Below are 16,803 nucleotides of genomic sequence, written 5' to 3'. Positions count from 1 at the left end.
TTGATTTTTTTTTTTTAGAGAGAGAAAGGAAGGGGTGAAGGGGAGAAAGAGAGAGAGAGAGAGAAAGAGAGAGAGAGAGAGAGAGAGAGAGAGAGAGAGAGAGAAGAGAAACATCTATGTTAGAGAGACACATTGATTGATTGCCTCCCTCACGCATACTGGTGGATGAAACCTGGAACCCAGATACTCTCATTGACTGGAAATCAAACTCTCGACCCTCTGGTACGCAGGCCGACACTCTAACCACTGAGGAACACTGGCCAGAACAATGGTATGATGTTTTTACCTTCTTTTTTTAAAAAAAATATTTTTATTGATTACAGAGAGGAAGGAAGAGGGAGAGGAAGATAGAAACATCAATGATGAGAGAGAATCATTGATGGCTGCCTCCTGCACTCTCTTCACTAGGGGTTGAGCCCAGCAACCCGGGTATGTGCCCTGACTGGGAATTGAACCGTGACTTCCTGGTTCATAGGTCGAAGCTCAACTACTGAGCCATGTCAGTCTTGCTGGTGTTTTTAATTTCAAATTCTACTTGTTCATTGCTGGTGGTAATTTTTCATGTAGTGTGTTTAGCAAGTTATCCATAATCATGCATATATACATACACACATACTGTTCATTCATGTTCCAGGCATTGTTCTAGATGGTGGAGATGCAACAGTGAGCAAAAATAAGCAGGGTGGAGCTACTGGGGGGAGTGACAAATGTCATGTCACAGCTGTGCTAAGCGCCCCAAAGGGGAGGTTCATAGTGCTGTGGGGGCACTCAGAGCAGCAACAGCTGATCAGATGGGGGTGCGTGCTTCTCTGGAAGAGTAAAGGTCAATCTGAGGTTTGAAAGAAGCCTGGTGGTTAATGAGGGAAGTAGTAACAGGCAGAGGGCATGCACTGTGAGAAGTCCTGTGACAGGTAGAGTCTGTCACCTTTGAGGAACTGAAAAAGGCCAGTGGGTTTGAGTGCAAAGAAGCAAAGGGGGATATAATGAGAGATAAAGCTCAAGAGGAGGGGAGGGGCCAGCTACTTTGTAGGCCAAGGGTGGGCTAGGATGTGGGGGTTGGGGTAGAGCCAACAGTGTATGGTTATAACAGTCACTTTCAGAGATTTCTTGACACAATTTTCACTTTCATCATAGGTGCAAACAGGTGGCTTTCTGGCACAATTCTCTCCTACAAAGAAACAATTAAAAAAAAAATCTCTTCAGGAGTGCACACATGGAGAAGAGCAAAGCCAGGTTGAGATGGAGTCCAGGGCAGGGTCAGTCCCACTACCCAGTTCTGGTCTCCCTTCCCAGGAAGGTCTCACAGAAAGTCTCACTCATTTATGACTGGCCAAAGGGGTAAATGTTCAGATGTCATAGACTTTCAGTGTTCATAAAGAGTAGACACCATGAAAGAAAATTTGTACTGTCAAGCCAATCTATACTAATAAAAGGGTAATATACTAATTAGGGCGGATGTCTTCTGGATGACCATCTGGACGTCCTTCCAGACAAAGCCACAGCAGCTGCCTGAGGCTCAGGCAAGCCAAGGATGGTGGCTGCCGCTGCCCCGGGTCAGCCAGAGGCTCAGGCAAACCACGGATGGCGGCTGCCACTGCCCAGGGCTGGCCCGAGGCTCAGGCAGCCATGGTGGCCGCCAGTGGCAGCAGCAGTGGGGTGATGGGGGAGGCGCCTTCCCCTGATCAGCCAGGTCGCCTCTGACAGAGGGAGGCCAGACCACGGCTTAGGCTGGGGGCCAAAGCAGAGGCAGTTAGGGGTGATCAGACCGTCAGGGGCCAAGGTAGGGGCGATCAGGCTGGCAGGGGGGCAAAGTAGGGGTGATCAGGCTGGCAGGGGGGCAAGGTAGGGGCAATCAGGCAGGCAGGCAGAAGGGTTAGTGGTGATCAGGCAGGCAGTCAGGCAGAGTGGTTAGGGGTGATCAGGCAGGCAGGCAGAAGGATTAGGGGTGATCAGGCAGGCAGGCAGAGGGGTTAGGGGCGATCAGGCAGGCAGGCAGACGAGCGGTTAGGAGCTAGTGGTCCCAGATTGCGAGAGGATGTCTGTCTGCCACTTGCGGATGTCTGTACACCGGCAGTTGGATATACACCCTAGGGGTCCCAGATTGGAGAAGGTGTAAACCTGACTGAGGAACCCCCCACCCCCATGCACGAATTTTGTGCACTGGGCCTCTAGTATAGTATATGGATCTATAAATACTTATTGAACAAAAGTAGAATCATAAAATGATGCTGTTTTACAACTTGCCCTTTTTCAACTAACAGTATCTTTCTGTGTCAGTACTTTATTCTTTTAAAGTATTTGTTTGTATAATATTTTAATTATATATTACTACAGTTATATTAACCTTTATATTAATATAGATATATATTAACCTTGTGTCCTTTCTAAATTTTCATTTTTACAAACATTGCTGCAGAACATCCTTGGAAATATAGTTGACCCCTGCACAGTTCAAACCCATGTTGTAATTATTTCTACTTTTGGTATCCATAGGAGAAAGTTCCTAGCTATAGACTCTCGGAATCAAGGATATGTATATTTTTAAAAATGTTTGGTTTTATTATTAAATACTTATCAAAAATGCAAAATATAGGAATACATAAAGAACAAAATCAAAAGTCTGCCCTCCTCCCAGGTTGTTATGCATTCCTGAAGTAGACATTTTACATGGTGAAAGAAATGACCAAATTGCAGTTTAATAAGGTTATGCCTGTTTATCTATGAAAATGTCTGATTTTCTACTCTCTTTCCAACACATGTTATTATCAATTCTTTAATAATCCAATCAGTACACAAAATTTTAATTGTTTTAAATTTCATTTAATTATTAGTGAGATTAAACATTTTCTTAGGTTTAATTTTTAATTTAATTTTTTTTTTAGTGGTGCTTCTGTGAGTTGCCTGTTGCTTTCTCTTGCCTGTTTTGTTACTGGGTTGTTAATCTTCTTCTTAATAATTTGTAAGAGCTCTTCACACATTAAGAGAATTTGTTACAAGTTTTGTTTTTTTTTTTGGGCCAGTATGTATTTTGACTTTGTATATTGCCACACAGAAGTTTTTAATTTTTCTTAAACACCTTTTGAGCTGACCTTCCAAATACAGGGTCTAGGTCAACTTTCATAGCTGCTTTTTCCAGTTAAAAGGACACTTTAAAAAAGAGATAGTGGATGGGATAAGGAAGCAGCCTGTAGCCCATGGGTAAATAAATGCTTCTATTCAGAAACAGACCAGCAGGGTTCTTTTCATTTGGTGACTATCCCTGCCTGCAGGATGTTCTCATTTGTCCTCTCACACTCAGCTCCTTACAGGGTCCCTCCTTTGCCCACCCCCCCTTTATTTCCAAGGCAAGAATCTCACAATAATAGCAGCTAACCTGCCCTCCCAACCCCTGTCCTTAGGTAAAGTTGACTGACAGTCCCACCAGTACAAGCCTCATTTGCCCAATATGAATGACATGTTGGGAGCAATTTTGTGTATATTAGATAAATCCTGTCTACAGACAAAACGTGATAGATAGTAGTATACACTTGAGTGGGGGAGAGAGCAGCTAATCACAAGTAGAAGCTGTACAAGATGTGCTTTTGATATGATTAAAGAAGGGCCAATTATGCCCGGTTGGCGTGGCTCAGTGGTTGAGCGACAACCTATGAACTCGGAAGTCAAGGTTCAATACCTGGTCAGGACACATGCCCAGGTTGCGGGCTTGATCCCCAGGGTAGGGCATGCAGGAAGCAGCTGATAGTGATTCTGTGTCATCATTGATGTTTCTATCTCTCTCTCCCTCTCCTTTTCTTTCTGAAATCAATAAAAATATATTTAAAAAAAAAGAAAAAGAATGGCCAATTAGGACCAGGCTATGAGAAACATCTGGTCACTCATTGCTTTGCTGGAAAGCCTTTGATGAATTCCTTTCTTCTGCAGTATAAATGGCAACTGCCTACATGGTAATGTGACATCTTTCACATCCTGGTCCTAAACTATTTTTAAAGTCAGCTAGACACTGTGCTAAGTACTTTGATTCCACACACATTTATTGAGTACCTACTAAGTTGCCAGACATTGTTTTGATTCTGGAATTAGTGGTAGTTCCTGCTCTTACAGGGCTTTCAGGCTAGTTGGGAAGACAGATAATCCCAAGTAAATAAAGCATTTTATAAAGTGGCCAGGAGGGGCCTTTCTGAGAAGAAGATATCTAAACTGAGACCTGAAGAGTGAGAAGGAAGCAGTTGTAAGAAGAGTTGAGGGATGAGGTTAGGATGCTCTAGGCAAAGGGCAAAATAACAGCTTTTTTTTTTTTTTAAAGTCAATTCTATTTTTTTATTTTTTAATATATTTTATTGATTTTTTACAGAGAGGAAGGGAGAGAGATAGAGAGCCAGAAACATCGATGAGAGAGAAACATCGATTCAGCTGCCTCCTGCACACCCCCCACTGGGGATGTGCCCGCAACCAAGGTACATGCCCTTGACCGGAATCGAACCCGGGACCCTTCAGTCCCCAGGCCGACGCTCTATCCAGTGAGCCAAACCAGCCAGGGCCAAAATAACAGCTTTAAAGTTGGAAAGAGTTTGGGGTGTTATAAGAGCAATAGAAGGCTGGCACAGCCAGAGCTCAGAGGAAGGGAAAATAACTCAGTGATATTTAACCTAAGGACAGGGACCAAATTGTATTCCTTGTAGAATACAGTAAAGGAATTCAGGTTAAACACAGTGAGGTGGTTGAGGTGGGTGGTTTGATGACAATATAATGTAATGGTCTTTAAACTTTATCTCATTTATCTGCATAACAATTACCTGATGTAGATATTATTAATAACCAGTTTTATGGATGAGGACTAAGGACCCCCAGGAAGGTAGTTGGGTAATTTGCTCAAGGTCATATAGTTGAAAAGTATTGGAGCCACTAAATCTCTTGAGCATCTACTTTGCTAAGCACTGGGCCAGGTATGGTGGTGATGCCAATGGATAAATCATAGATCTCGTCTTCAAGGAGGTCACAATCTAGTTAAAGAGATAGGCCTATGAGAGGATAACATGGTAGTTAAGGAAGGCTTTCTGGAGGTCATCTTACCTTATAATAGAGAAACATGCAAATTGACCGCACCTCCGCTATGCCCACGATTGGGCCGGCAGGAGGCTGGGGGCGGGACTCCGGGTGGCATATCCGCTGTTGAGAAGTTCAAGATGGCGGTGCCAAGTGGCCGGGCCCATGCCGCCGCTCCCGGGGGTGCCTGGGGCCGAGGCTTTCCGGGCCTTGGGCACCAGCGGGGAGCCTGCACCGATCGCAGGAAACCACTGGGGGTCGGCTCCTGTGATCGGTAGCAGGGATGCTGGGTGCCGCCGAGCCCAAGGCCACCGCCCGGGGGACCCTGAAAAAGGCAGGAGGCGGTGGCCACAGCCAAGGCCTGGGTCCCTGGTGCCGGCAGAAAACTGGTGCAGGCAGCCAGGTGAATGAAGGTCTATTGCACGAATCTTCGTGCAAACGGGCTACTAGTAATAAATAAGTTTTAAAGTGCTGTTTTGTTTTGTTTTTCAAGAAAGGACATATATTTCTTTTAGACAAAAGTTTAAAAAATAGAAGAAAAGAAGGAAAAAATACAGACGTAAAATGGAGTCAGCAGTGTGGTTAAGAACAATGTATACAATAATGATCTGCTCTTTTTATTCAATTCTGACATGCACATTGTTTTTTCACATTTAAAATGTATCTTATCATTGATGGTATCTTAGCTCTGATAAAATAGGACATTCATTTATTCAATAGGTAGTTATTGGGCACCTGTTGTAGATCAGACACTACGTTTAGCCCTTGACATAAATTTTAAGCAAAATAGACAAAGTTCCTGTCCTCATGTCCTTTATCATAATAATAATAGGCCAAGAGGCGTCACGACGGAAACGACCAAACGACTGGTCACCAAGAGGTGCATGGAGGCAGGGCGCCTTGCACGCGGCGGGAGGCTGGAGGCGGAGTGCCTCACGAGTGGTGGGAGGCGGGAGGTGGGAGGTGGTCCCTATGAGGTGGGGGGCTGGCGAGGGGAACCGGCTGGCTGGTGGCGGCAGCAGTGGCCAGGGACTGGCGAGCGGGCAAAAAATGGCCCTGATCGCAGGCTAGGCCTAGGGACCCTAACCGCACACGATTTCGTGCACTGGGCCTCTAGCAGTGAATAAAAGTACAGGATTATGTGAGAAAGTATAACAGAGGGGCTTTATTTAGATGGAGAAATCAGGAAGGGTCTTTCAAAATGGTAGATATTTAAGCTGAGATGTGAAAGGTAAGTAGGAATTAGTAACACAACAGTGAGGCTAAGGGTTCCAGGCTAAGAGAAAGTATGAGAGAAGGCCTTGAGGCTTGAGGTAGCATGGCTGTGTAAGTTGTTGAAGGAAAAAGTACAGATGGCCCTTGGTGGGATGGAGAGAGGGGCTAAGCAGTGGGAGTAGTGGGGACTGTCATGGGATGAGACTGGTTCTCCAAGACCTTCTGGAGGCAGATGCCAAGTAATACAAGGTGCAGAGGATTATGTGGATGTTTTATTCTCAGTTACTAAGGATTTTAAGTAAGGCTGAGACATCATCAGATTTTTCCATTTCAAAAAGAACACTCTGGTTGCTTAATAGAGAATGGGGGAGGGAAAGCTTGATAGCTATTTCTAGCATCAGGACGAGAAATGATGGTGCTAGGATTTGGGAGGTGGCCATGAAGGTGGAGAGAAGTGGTTCTGTATATTGGAGGTAGGACTTAGTGGTGGATTTGGTATAGGGGTCCAGGAGAAGGTGATGGTAACTATCAGTTTTCTCCCAAGAGCTGGGTAGAGATGCCTGTTACTGACATGGGGATACTGTAGGAAGGACAGATTTAAAAGGCAGTGGAAGAAGAGTTCTGTTTTAGACTTAAATTTAACATTGTTTGAGAAACCTAGCCCAGTGGTCTGGGCTAGAGATAGAAATTTGGGGGGAAATTGTATTTAAACTCAGGAGGGGATGGGATACAATGTAGATATAAAAATAACAATAATGATCTCTAATCATAACTATAATATTAATATTTATGAGGGTAGCTAATACTTATTGACTGCCTTAGGTGTGTTAAGCACTGTTCTATGTGCTTTATATTAACTGATTTAATCTTCATGATAGCTCTATGTTGTAGGCATTATTATTACTCTTATTGCAGATGAGGCACACAAAAACCACAGGGCTAATGAACAATAAAACCCAGACAGTTTGGTCCTAAAGCCTGAATGCTTAATACTACATTAGAAGAGGAAGAGACTCAGCTCAGAGATCTGGGCAATTCCAACATTTAGAGGCTAGATAGGAAAGGTGGACCTGGCACGAGAAACTGAAAAGGAGTGATTTGAAAGGTAGGAGGGACCATGGGAATGGGATGTCTCAGGAGCCAGGCAGAGTGTTCCGGTTGGTTGTTAAGGTCAGTGATCAAATTCTGCTGAAAGATGGGCTCTTAAAGACACAAGGCATTAAATGGGTGATGAGGATGGGAAAAGGGTTTGCCAGGCTTTGGGATAATGTGAGTAAAGAGATAGATATAGAGGAACCAGATGCTGTTTGCAGTTGTTATAGGATCAAGTGCAGGCCAGGAATGGTGAGAGGTGAGACTGGAGAAGTATGCAGGGGCCAGATCATGAAAGACCTGTAATATGCCCCAGGTGAGCACCAGACCATGATCTTAGCAGAACTGTCTGTCCCCAAAGCTGGGAGCAAAACAAAGGGAGGCACTTGCTATAAATGGAGGGAACTATATACTGGTGTCTGTTTATGCTGTCTCATGTAATATATATATTGTCTGATTTCTTCAAAATTTACCATGTTCAGACATTTTATTTAAAAATTAAATTACCCTTGACTTCTTTTATCACCAAATCATTTGTCAGAGTGATAGATGTTCTGCATAGAAGGAAGATATTTATAGCAAAGGCCTGTATATACTTAAATTGGGAGCAAGTGTTGAAAACAGTAGAAAAGTATGGGTTGTTTTGCTTAATTGGGTAACTTAGGTCATAATCAGGAGAAACTGATTCATTGGAAATATGTTTGTTTTATTATTTCTTACACTGTATATCCTACGCATTTTTATTTCCTTTTTTGTAGTATTTTTTCCCCTTTGATTTTTAGAGTGGAAGGGAGGGGTAGAGAGAGAAACATCAATATGAGAGAGACACATGGCTGCCCCCATGTGGACACAAGATGGCCTCCACAAGATGGCTGGCAGGGGAGGGCAGTTGTGGGTGATCAGGCCAGCAGGGTAGGGCAGTTGGGATGGACCAGGCCTACAAGGGAGGGTGGTTGGGGGGAACTAGGCCTGTAGGAGAGGGCAGTTGCGGGGGGACGAGGCCTGCAGGGGAGGGCAGTTGGGGGGAACCAGGCCTGTAGGGGAGGGCAGTTGGGGGGGACCAGGCCTGCAGGGGAGGGCAGTTGGGGGGAATCTGGGAATCGAACCATGACCTCCTGGTTCATAAGTCCATGCTCAACCACTGAGCCATACCTGCTGGGCTATTTTGTTTATTTATAGAAGTAAATGAACCTGAAATCATTCATTTATTAAAATTTTAGTCCTTGGCATCTCAAATTATTTTTTTGCTATTATTTCCTAAACTCATTTTTGGTAGAGCCTCATTCTAGGGCAGAGCCCAATTGGAATACTGAAGGATGGATGCCAGGCTGATTACTGTGGCTTTGACACATTGTCCTAGATGAGATATTCCTAAGTCTCACCTGATGACATAGACCAGTTTAATAGCTGTTTCCATTATGATACCAAGAGGAACATTTTTGGAGTGAAGGAGGAGAGTTTTTCTTCATGAAATCTACTTTTTTAATAAGGGGGAAGTGTGGTGGAGTGGAAAGAGTAGATATAGATTTGGACCCCAGCTCTACCACTTTTAAGGTCTAAGCCTCCATATCTGTTACAATGGGTTAGTAATAGGGTTATGGTAATGATTGAATGGGATTATGTATGTACAATAAGTAGGCCTCTATTAACACAGAGAACGTGCTTAATAGATGTTAGCTCTCATTCCTCACCACCGGTGTCAGGTTCCTGAGGCAGGTTGGTGTTTGTCACTTTGCTCAACAGCAGCATGCATTGCTGTAAAGCTACAGCAGGACCACAGGGCACTTCGCTCTTCACTTCCAACCCTACCCAGAAGGCACCGTGTGTTCACCCCCAGCCCTTCTTTTCTCTTTCTCCCCATTTTAGTGTGACCTCCTTACCCTGCCCTAACCCTCTGGCTTACCTTCCTTCCCATCTGTTCCCCCTTTGCTGCTCCAGGAGATGGCTGTGGAAGTGGTCACAACGTGTTTGCCTTCTGAGTGAGGAGTTTTGGGCATTGGGATGGGACACTCTGTTCTAGAAGTTAGGGGTAGCTTTCACTCTACACATGTGAATTACGAAGGGATTAAAGTGTGGGTTTGTGGTGGAGGAGGGAAGGATGTTTCATTACTTCTCTATTACTTAAATGCCTGTCTCTTTTTCCTTCTGTCACACCAAGATTACAACATAACTCAATTGTCTAGTATTGCTTACATTTTTCTCTGTTTCTGGAAATTGTAGACCTTTTCAGAAGATTCTGAGTGCCTCTTGTCAATACTTCATTTAGTCTGCTCTCTTAGAGTGTAATTAATGTCTGAGGCCAAGAATATACATATCACAAAAGTTTATTAAGAAATTATTATAGGCACGCCCTGTGTTAAGTGCTGAAAAGGCAAGGATGAATAAGATGTACCCCTTCTCTTAAGCAGCTCACAGTCTCTAGAGGGAGGAAGGCGTGCAAAATCATCATTTAGTGGGATAAGGTTCTAGTGGAAGATTGTATGAGGTATGGGGACAATGAGAATGGAGTGCCAAATGATAAGTCAGGAAAGGCTTCTTAGAGGAGGTGCTACTTTAACACAGGCATGAAGGATAAACAGGAGTCTGCTGGCTGACCACGAGGAGGGCTTGTGTTCCAGAAGGAGGAAATAGCTAGAGCAAAGGCACAGAAGTGTGAGGCAGCAGGGCTTTTTTGGGGTACAGCAAACACATAGTTTGCCATGGAGAACAGCAGTGGTGAGGGAACATGACATGTTAAAGAAGATATTCCATTGAGGAGTTTCAATAATAGTGATGTTCTATTTCTGACCCAAGTGGTGGGTATATGGGAGTTCATTATATCATTCTTTCATTCAACAAATATTTGGTGTGTGTGTGTGTGTGTGTGTGTGTGTGTGTGTGTGTGTGTGTGTGTGTGTAAAAGTTCTGGAAAGCCCATTGTGTGCTTTAGGGTAGGAGTTTCTGAATTTTTTACATCAAAACATGCGAGAAGGGTTATATGAATTACTTAGTAACCATGTGGACTATCATTGTTAATGTCCGGGTTCAGAGGCTGCGGTATTAATGATTCAGGATTTCTCTCCTGCTTCAGTTCCTAGGATACTTAGTTTTTATCACAGGCTTTTTTGAATTGTCACATAAGGCATTCCTTTCTGCAGACATTCACAATGGGATATCAAAAATGAATCAAGGCAGATTCCATGTTGCCAAGTTGCTTACGGTGTAATAGGGGAGCTAGGAAAGATGTACACATGTGTTGGGTCAGATTTTCGGGAACTTGTCATTTACTCTCTTAGTGCTGTCTTGTTCTCAAAGTGTCCCAGGCATCGGAATCAACTGCTTTTGGTGCCCGCATCTCAGAGTTCCTTGACTAACAAAATGCAAATTAGCAAAACTTCCAGTGAGTCATCAGCACTATTCAGGGATCTCTTGAGTGTTGTCATGTGGTAGGAAACAAAAAGAAAGATGACTGGTGCTTCCTTAAGGGTACAGGGATGGTGTAACCCCTGAGAAGGTATGAGTGCTAGGTTAGGCTGAGCCAACACTGCTTACTACCCCTTTCTGCCAAGTACTAGTGCAAGCATGACCCCCAAACCTGCCTTTCCAGTGTTATTCCATTAGATTCTGAGAATTACCTCCTCAATGCCTGCCAGGCCTCATTAAGTTGTATTGTGAACAATAGATGGTGTTTATTTTCCTCGCAAGCTATTATGCAACTTAAATCTGTGGTAGCATTGTTTTCTCAGATTTGACTGTTATAAAATTAAGCCCATCTCCATTTTGTCCTGTCTTTCTAATCAGGTGTTCCTTTGAATTATTTAAATCTTCTTTGGTATGTTTTTACATTTTCATATTATCTGCTTAAATCTTTTTTCTCTTTTCATCTACAGTTTCTTTTGTGTGTGTGTGTGTGTGTGTGTGTGTGTGTGTGTTTTGTTTGCTTTGTTTTTGTTTTGTTTTAGTGACAGTACCTCAGATCCCAAATCCTTCTCTTACTAGTTCCTACACCAGATGTTTGCTCTTTCTTTGCCTACTACTTCTTTGCCTACTATTTCAGGAATCTCTCTTCTTTAAGTCTCTGGCTCCTCCCCCATCTTTATGGCTTCATAAAAATTTTCCTGAGGTAGGCCTGTGAAGTTTGCCTTTGCTACCTTTCATCCAAGTTCTCCCATCTTTTTAAATTTTTTAATCCTCACCCAAGGACATGTTTTTATTGATTTTAGAGAGAGAAGAAGAGAGATGGAGGGAGGGGAGGAGAGGAGAGGAGAGGGGGTGGGGAGAGAGAGAGAGAGAGAGAGAGAGAGAGAGAGAGAGAGAGAGAGATCAATCTGTTGCCTGATTTAATCCCTGACTGGGGATTGAACCCGTAACCTGTGTATGTGCCCTGATCAGGAATCGAAACCACCACCTCTCCGTGTATGGGGCGTTGTTCCAACTGAGCAACACCAGTCAGGGCAAGTTCTCCCATCTTTTTTCCTTCCCCTGCCCTACCTCTGTCTTAAATAAAATCAACAAAAATGTGCTGCCCACCAGCAGTGGGCAAGGAAGTTGGCCAACTTTAGAGGGGATTCAAAGATGGCTTAAAGATACAGAGTTCAATGTAAGAGGCAGAGAGATCCATAAATAACCCAAATAGGGTCCGAGGTATCATGAGTGAGATAGATATTTGAGGGACTTACAAGATAATGAGGGACAAAACTAGAGTAGTATGAATAGAAAAGGGAATGAGGAGTATTGCAGGAAAGCTCCACCCTCTACCGGCTAATCCTTACAGAGTGACATTGGACCCTCTCTTGTCTTGCTGGGAGCTGTGTCCAGTTTGGGGCTATCTTTTGCTAACTGCTTTTGTTTCACAGGAAGCCCCTGAACAGACTTCCGGGTATGTGTGTCCACCCCTATTTCTGATTCCTGCCTGTTTCTTGGCTGCCATATCCCATTTCTAGATTTTTCATGTGATCGTGGGGCCTTGCCTTTTTGTCTTTCTTCCTGCAGTCTTAGCACTGAATGTGGCTGGACAAGTGTAGTCTTATTCTCAGGGCTGCCATGTGTATTTTCATGGGGGTCTGGGGGAAAAGTGGAAAGTAGGGTTGTTAGTGACAGAGGCAATAGGAAGGGGTATTGTCAGGTTGCAATTCCTCTGAGTTTCAGCAACTGTGTATTTATACCTCTCAAATTGACCCAGTTCTGGTATAGTTGTTTCTGTAGTCACCATTAAAGGTGGAAAAGAACCATAAAAAGACAGTGGTAATAATAGACTGATTTCTGACCTATTTCTTCTTGGATACTTTCCCAAGAAATAGAGTTAAGGTAAAGGGTAAGTTGTAGTCAGGGAGTGTTTAAATATCTTACCTTTGGAGTGTGCAAGGGCCTTACTTAGCCTTCCTCTCCTTTCTGTTAACACCTAGCTTTTGGAAATCTAGCCTTTGGAAAAGTACTTACCCATTACTGTTTCCAAAATACTTGTGAAAATCCAAGCTGCAGCTTGCTATTGACAAAGAACACAAAGGCTCTTCTTGCTAGATTTAGTTGAAAATCTCATGTTTAGAGCTGGTCAGTCAGCCTTCTACAAACTCACTTGGACCCATTTTGCTTTTTTATGCTTTCATCAGTAAGAGTAGTAGGTAATTTTATGACTCTCTATCTCATATATTACATATCTTTTCTAGAACCAGTAAATCCTTCCAGAGGAAGTTATGTAAATACTGACTTTCTAAAGTGAGCTTCAGAGTAGGACCAGTTGGTACACAGAAATGTTTATTGAATGAGTAAGATTTTAGTAATGTGCATAGTGAGTACTCAGTTTATGGGCTGTGTAGCTAGGGGAAAAGTTATAAAACTAATTTCAGTAACATTTGACATAGAACATTAGCAATCATTTTTTATGGGGAAAACATTAATAATTGTACTTATACAGTATATTCGTTTATGTTTTTCACAAAGTTTCTATGTGTATAAGCTCTTTTTAAAAAATATATTTTTATTGATTTCAGAGAGGAAGGGAGAGGGAAGAAGAGATAGAAACATCAATGATGAGAGAGAATCATTGATCGGCTGCCTTCTATAGGGGATCGAGCTTGAAACCTGGGCATGTGCCCTTGACCAATATCAAACCCAGGACCTTTCAATCCACAGGCTGACACTCTATCCACTGAGCCAAACGGGCTAGGACTATGTGTAAGCTCTTGACATGAACTAGATGAGTACTCCTATCACCCCCCATTTTACAGGTGCCTGAAATAAAGGTTAAAAATGATAGTTTTGGGATTAGAACCCATAACCTAGTTTAGTACTCTTTCCTCTCCAAACTGTTCAGGCAAAAAGTTTGCATGAGTTTGTGATAAGAGAACAATAAAGTAATGGGTGCATTTATTTTACCATACTGTGTTATTCAATTTAAGAAGATACCTTTTATTCTGAGATTCTTTCAACAAATACTAAGTGCCCAGCCTTGTACCAGGTTCACAGGTACTCGATATTATGTTGAATAATACAAATGTGGAGCTTATGTTCTAATGAATGAAGAAAATAATAAGTAAACAAGCAATGAGAGCTCTGAAGAAAATAAAGTAGAGAAAGGCTGATGGTGTTGTTTTCATTTATTCTTGAAAAATGGGCATCAGGGTTTAGAGTACATATGTTTTAAAGAGAGACTCCTTCATGAGGAAACCAAGAAATCATGAAACATCTTTTCAGTATGGTATTTGGAGGATTCTTTTATATAAATATACAATTTGTTCTTTTTCTTCAACATTAACCTAAAGTCCAAAATTGGCTTAAGTCCAGAGTGTCTAATTGAGGCTAAAGATCTGCTGCTTCAGGAACCCCTGACCCTCCTTCTTTCATGACATTGAGGCTACGAGAGCCAAGCTTATTGCTGGCCAAGATACATTTTTACCATTTTTTGCTCATCTTTACAAAATAATGAAGGTAAAATATTGCTTTCTAATTTATTTTTCATTAGCAATAGAACTTTTCTTCAGTGAAAATTCCTGATACCCAGATGTAAAACAGCTATGGCTCCAAGTCCCAGGCTTCCTCTCCTCTTCACTCAAATGGCCTGGAGGAGCACCTGGGAAGTCACTAAGGCTTTGCAGAGCATAGAATGAAAACCACAATAAAAATTCAAATTGTAATCCTGCTGTAAAAGATAGCTGTGTTGCTGAAACTGGCAGAGCCACCATACCAGTGATTCAAAATTATATTTTGAAAGTCCACATTTAGTGAACAAATAGATTTATATGTACATTTTAACCTAAAATATATTTTCAGGTAGCATCCTTTCTAATAAAGAGGGAATATGCAAATTGACCATCACGCCATCACAAAGATGGCAGTGCCCATAGCCACAAGATGGCGGCGCCCAGTCCCCTCAGCCCTGTTGGAGTCCCACAGTCCTTTCAGCCCAGCCGGGGGAGGGGGAGTGGGGGGAGCAGGCGCAAGGTGCGGCTGGACCCACCCTCAGCCTCCCAGCCACCCAGGGCCGACCTGAGGCACAGGCAAGCCTCGGATGTCGGCTGCCAAGCCGCCTAGGGCCGGCCCGAGTTGCAGGCAAGCCTCGGATGTCGGCTGTCAAGCCGCCTAGGGCCAGCCCGAGGTGCAGGAAAGCCTCGGATGTCGGCTGCCCAGCCCCCCAGGGCTGCCCAAGGCTCAGATAACCAGGGCTGGCCGAGGCTTGTGCTGCCGGCAGTGGCAGCAGCAGAGGTGTGATGGGGGTGTCGCCTACCCCTGATCACCAGGTCGCCTCCTGCCCCTAAGGGCTCCTGGACTATGAGAGGGGGCAGGCCGGGCTGAGGGACGCCCCCCTCCAGTGCATGAATTTTCATTCACCGGGCTTCTAGTTTACTATTTAAAGCAAAGTCATTCTTTCATTGTAGCTGAAAGTTTATTGATATATAGTTGACATATAGCCCTGTATAAGTTTGTGTATGGCATAATGATTTAACTTACATATATTGTGAAATTATTACTACAATACAGAGCATACTTTTTAATTATGTGGGTATGACAGTACTATGGGTCTAAAATACTTTTCATCTAATTTAAAAATTAAATTTTATATTGACCAAGAATTATTTTTTCATAAATTATTTAATTATAAATAAATCCATGATATGTTTTATATATCATTATAACATAACTAGAGGCCTGATGCATGAAATTTGTGCAAAGGGGCTCAGCCCTAGCAGCTCCGCCTCGGCCGGCCCTCACAGCCCCGGCCCGCTTTCGCAGTCCTGGTCAGCCTGCACAGCCCCGGCTGCCTCAGCTGGCCCTCGCAGCCCTGCCTTCATCCGGAAGGTCATCCGGACAGTCGTTCTGTTGTTCGGTGTAATTAGCATATTAGTTCTTTATTATATAGTATTGATTTGCTAGTTTCAATTTTTTTCTTTTTGTTTTCCAGTTTGCCAGAGTGTGGATACCTGATCCTGAGGAAGTTTGGAAGTCAGCAGAGCTGCTCAAAGATTACAAGCCAGGAGACAAAGTCCTCCTGCTTCACCTTGAGGAAGGAAAGGTAAGAATTTGGTTTTATTTGTTGTCATTGGCACAAAGTGAAGGGAATTCAAAAGTTTTAAATTTTGAACCAATTTAATATTTTTACTTATTAAATTGACTACAAATGGCAAAATGGCAAACTCAAATTTCTATCCCAATGGGTTAGTGAAAATAGCAGATACTTTAAAAATTCATTATTTTTGTCTATGAATTGATTATGACTAGATTTATATTCACACTAGAGGCCCGGTGCACGAAATTCATGCACTGAGAGGGTGTTCCTCCGCCCAGCCTGCACCCTCTCCAATCTGGGACCCCTCAGGGGATGTCTGACTGCCGGTTTAGGCCCGATCCTTAGGATTGGCAGTCAGATCCTAAACTGACTTAGGCCCGATCCTAAACCAGCAGTCAGACATCCCTCTCACGATCCTAAACCGGCAGTCAGACATCCCTCTCACAATCCGGGACTGCTGGCTCCCAACCGCTCACCTGCCTGCCAGCCTGATAACCCCCTGACCACTCCCCTGCCAGCCTGATCGACGCCTGACTGCTCCCCCAGCTGTCCTGATTGCCCCCAACTTCCCTCCCCTGCCGGCCCGATTGCCCCCAACTGCCCTCCCCTGCTGGCCTGGTAAACCCCCAACTGCCCTCCCCTGCTGGCCCAGTTGCCCCTAACTGCCCTCCCCTGCAGGCCTGGTCCCCCTCAACTGCTCTCCCCTGCCGGGCCTAGTCCCCCCCAACTTCTCTCCCCTGCTGGCCTGGTTGCCCCTAACTGCCCTCCCCTGAAAGCCTGGTCCCCCCAACTGCCCTCCCCTGCAGGCCTGGCTCCCCCCCAACTGCCCTCCCCTGCCGGCCTGGTTGCCCCTAACTGCCCTCCCCTGAAAGCCTGGTCGCCCCCAACTGCCCTCCCTTGCTGGCCTGGTCACCCCTAACTGCCCTCCCCTGTTTGCCTGATCGCCCACAACTACCCTCCGCTGCTGGCCA

General features: G+C 44.0%; 1 protein-coding gene across 4 annotated transcripts in view; it reads left to right on the top strand.

Moving 5' to 3' along the window:
* The window catches only part of MYO5A (myosin VA), a 201,192-nt gene that overhangs the window by 44,028 nt on the left and 140,361 nt on the right, over nt 1-16,803 (top strand). For all 4 annotated transcript variants that reach the window (XM_079769424.1, XM_079769422.1, XM_079769425.1 and 1 more), the window contains exon 2: nt 15,728-15,838. In XM_079769424.1, coding sequence (XP_079625550.1) covers nt 15,728-15,838 — 111 coding nt within the window. The remainder of the gene's footprint in view (nt 1-15,727; nt 15,839-16,803) is intronic.

This window comes from Cnephaeus nilssonii (assembly GCF_951640355.1).
Source record: "Cnephaeus nilssonii genome assembly, chromosome: 4".
NCBI classification, from domain to species: Eukaryota; Metazoa; Chordata; class Mammalia; order Chiroptera; family Vespertilionidae; genus Cnephaeus; species Cnephaeus nilssonii.
This window is presented reverse-complemented; position numbering and strand designations above follow the sequence as displayed.